Source organism: Salvelinus sp. IW2-2015, linkage group LG22, assembly GCF_002910315.2.
Source record: "Salvelinus sp. IW2-2015 linkage group LG22, ASM291031v2, whole genome shotgun sequence".
Lineage (NCBI taxonomy): Eukaryota > Metazoa > Chordata > Actinopteri > Salmoniformes > Salmonidae > Salvelinus > Salvelinus sp. IW2-2015.
The window spans coordinates 37,324,427-37,328,405 of record NC_036862.1 but is presented as its reverse complement, the minus strand read 5'-3'; the positions used below and the strand labels follow the sequence as shown (position 1 = coordinate 37,328,405).

Genomic DNA, 3,979 nt, shown 5'->3' with positions numbered 1-3,979 from the left:
TGTTCTCACCTGCAGGCAGGTGTCGTTGCTGTGCCGACTTGAGCGCGAGCTCTAGCACCGCCCTCGTCTTCGCCAGCTCTGTCACCACGGCAACCAGCATCTCTGCCGATGCCACTTCCTGCTGCAAGTTTTCCCCCTTAGCCTCTGGATTACTCAGGCAGCTGTTTTCCAGCTTGATAAATCGGATAGCCTGTGTCCTCGCTGCAGTTAGAAGCTGCTGTAACAGCTTTTCCTGGTGGCRATTCCCAGCTGAATTCCCAGCAGCAGTGCTTCGATCCTGTCTGAGATGSTCCATGCTCTCCCTGAGGCGAGCCTCCATCTGCATGGACATCCTCCGCCCAGCGGTCTCCACCGCAACGCCACAGGCCCCTCCGTACTGAGCCACGAACCTGTGGTGAGGAGAAGAAGGATTAGAGAGGGATTACATCAGAGACCAGGAAGTACAGTACACATGGGAGCCAAGCTAGCCAACTGCACCAGTAGTTTCTTACGCCCAATTCCACATGGACTCCTGTCAGATATACACAGGTGCACAGAGGTTAGGGGGGGTAAAGGTCGATTTCGGATTGCTGGTTATGATCCATTGGCTGAGAGTTCAATTTATAATGAACAAAAATATAAACGCAACGTGCAACAATTTCACATTTTTTACTGAGTTACAGTTCATAGGGAAATCCGTCAATTTAAATAAATGTNTTATAATGAACAAAAATATAAACGCAACGTGCAACAATTTCACATTTTTTACTGAGTTACAGTTCATAGGGAAATCCGTCAATTTAAATAAATGTATTAGGCCCATTAGACACTCATTAGGCAGGGCACAAACATGGGTGGGCCTATGAGGGCATACGCTCACCCACTTGGGAGCCAGAATTAGTTTTTCGCCACAAATTAGCTTTATTACAGACAAAAATACTCCCCAGCACAAGGTGCACCTGTGTAATGATCATGATGTTCAATCAGCTTCTTGATATGCCACACCTGTCTGGTGGATAGATTATCTTGGCAAAGAAGAAATGCCCACTAACAGGGATGTAACCACATTTAGAGATAAATAAGCTTTTTGTGCGTATGGAACATCTCTGGGATCTTTTATTTCAGCTCATGAAACATGGGACCAACACTTTACATGTTGCGTTTATATTTTTGTTCAGTATATATACAGTACCAGGCAAAAGTTTGGATACACCTACTCATTCAAGTGTTTTTCTTTAGATTTACTATTTTCTACATTGTAGAATAATAGTGAAGACATCAAAACTATGAAATACACATATGGAATCATGTAGTAACCAAAAAAGTGTTAAACCAATCAAAATATATTTTATATTTGAGATGCCACCCGTTGCCTTGATGACAGCTTTGCACACTCTTCTTATTCTCTCAACCAGTTTCATGAGGTAGTRACCTGGAATCCATTTCAATTCACAYATGTGCCTTGTTACATTTCATTGGTGGAATTTCTTTCCTTAATGCGTTTGATGCCAATAAGTTGTGTTGTGACAAGGTAGAGGTGGTATACAGAAGATAGCCCTATTTGGTAAAAGACCAAGTCCATATTATGACAAGAACAGCTCAAATAAGCAAAGAGAAAAGACATGAAGGTCAGTCAATCCAGAAAATGTCAAGAATTTTTAAAGTTTCTTCAAGCGCAGTTGCAAAAACTATCAAGCGCTATGATGAAACTGGCTCTCATAAGGCCCGCCACAGGAAAGAAAGACCCAGAGTTACCTCTGCTGCAGAGGATAAGWTCATTAGAGTTACCAGCCTCAGAAATTGCAGCCCAAAAAATGCTTCCCTGAGTTCAAGTAACATCTCAACATCAACTGTTCAGAGGAGACTGCATGAATCAGGCCTTCATGGTCGAATTGCTGCAAAGAAACCACTACTAAAGGACACCAATAATAAGAAGAGACTTGCTTGGGCCAACAAGCACGAGCAATGGACATTAGACCGGTGGAAATCTGTCCTTTCTTCTGATGAATCCAAATTAGAAATGTTTGGTTCTTTGTGAGACGCAGAGTAGGTGAACAGATTATATCTTCATGTGTCGTTCCCACCGTGAAGCATGTAGGAGTAGGTGTGATGGTGTGGGGGTGCTTTGCTGGTGCCACTGTCAGTGATTTATTTATAATTCAAGGCACACTTAACCAGCATGTCTACCACAGCATTCTGCAGTGATACACCATCCCATCTGGTTTGCGCTTAGTGGGACTATCATTTTTTTTTCAACAGGACAATGACCCAACACACCTCCAGGCTGTGTAAGGGCTACTTGACCAAGAAGGAGATTGATGGAGTGCTGCATCAGATGATCTGGCCTCCACAATCACCCAACCTCAACCCAATTGAGATGGTTTGGGATGAGTTCGACCGCAGAGTGAAGGAAAAGCAGCCGACAAGTGCTCAACATATGTGGGAACTCCTTCAAGACTTTTGGAAAATCATTCCAGGTGAAGCTGGTTGASAGAATGCCGAGAGTGTGCAAAGTTGTCATTAAGGCAAATGGTGGCTACTTTGAAGAATCTAAAATCTAAAATATATTTTGACTTGTTTAACACTTTTTTGGTTACTACATGATTCCATATGTGTTATATCATAGTTTTGATGTATTCACTATTATTCTACAGTGTAGAAAATAGTAAAACTTAAGAAAAACCCTTGAATGAGTAGGTGTGTCCAAACTTTTGACTTTATATGAGTTCATATACATACCACAGACTTTCTTCTCAAAAACCAACCTTAGCATCTCTCCACGCAGCGAACCCAACTCCACCTTGATGATGTCATCGGAGTACTGCAGAAGCATGTTTTCCCTCATCTGAGAGTTCTCCAGCATGGAGAAGAGCTTGTCCCATTTAGTCATGTCTGTAGCCTTACAGGGTCCTGGGGCTGGGGTAGCTGTGGCTGGAGAGAGGGACAAAGAAAGAGAGAGAGAGAGAAAGATAGAGAGAGAGAGAAAGATAGAGAGAGAGAGAGAGAGAGAGAGAGAGAGGAAGTAAAATGAATGAATACAAGCCATCTAACATACATGCCTGTCTGAACCGCTCCACCTCTCCTTCCTACTCAATTGAATTGAATTAAATGTAATTGAGTGGGAAGGAGAGGTGGGGTATGTTAGAGAGCTTTTTATTCATACATTTTAAGTCAACACTGAGATGTCTCAATAATCATTCACTTCCTATCCTTTCTCCTGTCAACTGTCCATCTCTCTGATTGTCCCTTTCTACTGTCATCTGTCCATCTCTCTCTCAGATTGTCCCTTTCTCCATCCAACTGTCCATCTCTCTCTTAGATTGTCCCCTTCTCCTGACAACTGTCCATCTCTCTCTCATATATTGTCCCTTTCTACTGTCATCTGTCCATCTCTCTCAGATTGTCCCTTTCTCCATCCAACTGTCCATCTCTCTCAGATTGTCCCCTTCTCCTGCAAACTGTCCATCTCTCTCAGATTTTCCCTTTCTCCATCCAACTGTCCATCTCTCTCTTAGTTTGTCCCCTTCTCCTGCAAACTGCCCAACTCTCTCTTAGATTGTCCCTTTCTCCTGCAAACTGTCCATCTCTCTCTTAGTTTGTCCCTTTCTCCTGCAAAATGTCCATCGTTTTCTTAGATTGTCCCTTTCTCCATCCAACTGTCCATCTCTCTCATATATTGTCCCTTTCTACTGCAAACTGTCCAACTCTCTCTTAGATTGTCCCTTTCTCCTGTCAACTGTCCATCTCTCTCTCAGGTTGTCCCTTTCTCCATCCAACTGTCCATCTCTCTAAAAAAGAGAGAGATTCACTATACTGCTTGACACTGACAGAGAACATCTCTGCCCAGACTTTCCCAGCCAATACTGACAGAACACATTGAGAAACACTCCCTCAGCCACAACTACTGGAGATAGATTGACTGACAGAGCACAGCTAGATCAGTGATTCCCAAATGTCTGTTGCTTTATAACCCAACTAAAGCTTTTGGAAATTTATGAAC

The 3,979-nt window shown here is 42.9% G+C and overlaps 1 protein-coding gene across 1 annotated transcript in view; it reads right to left on the bottom strand.

The window, feature by feature from the left end:
• Positions 1-3,979, bottom strand: part of ptx3a (pentraxin 3, long a) — a 14,520-nt gene that overhangs the window by 4,672 nt on the left and 5,869 nt on the right. The window contains exons 2-3 of the mRNA XM_023966692.3: positions 2,745-2,910; positions 10-389 (exon numbers count right to left, since the gene is read on the bottom strand). Of these exons, the coding sequence (XP_023822460.1) occupies positions 10-389; positions 2,745-2,910 (546 nt within the window). The remainder of the gene's footprint in view (positions 1-9; positions 390-2,744; positions 2,911-3,979) is intronic.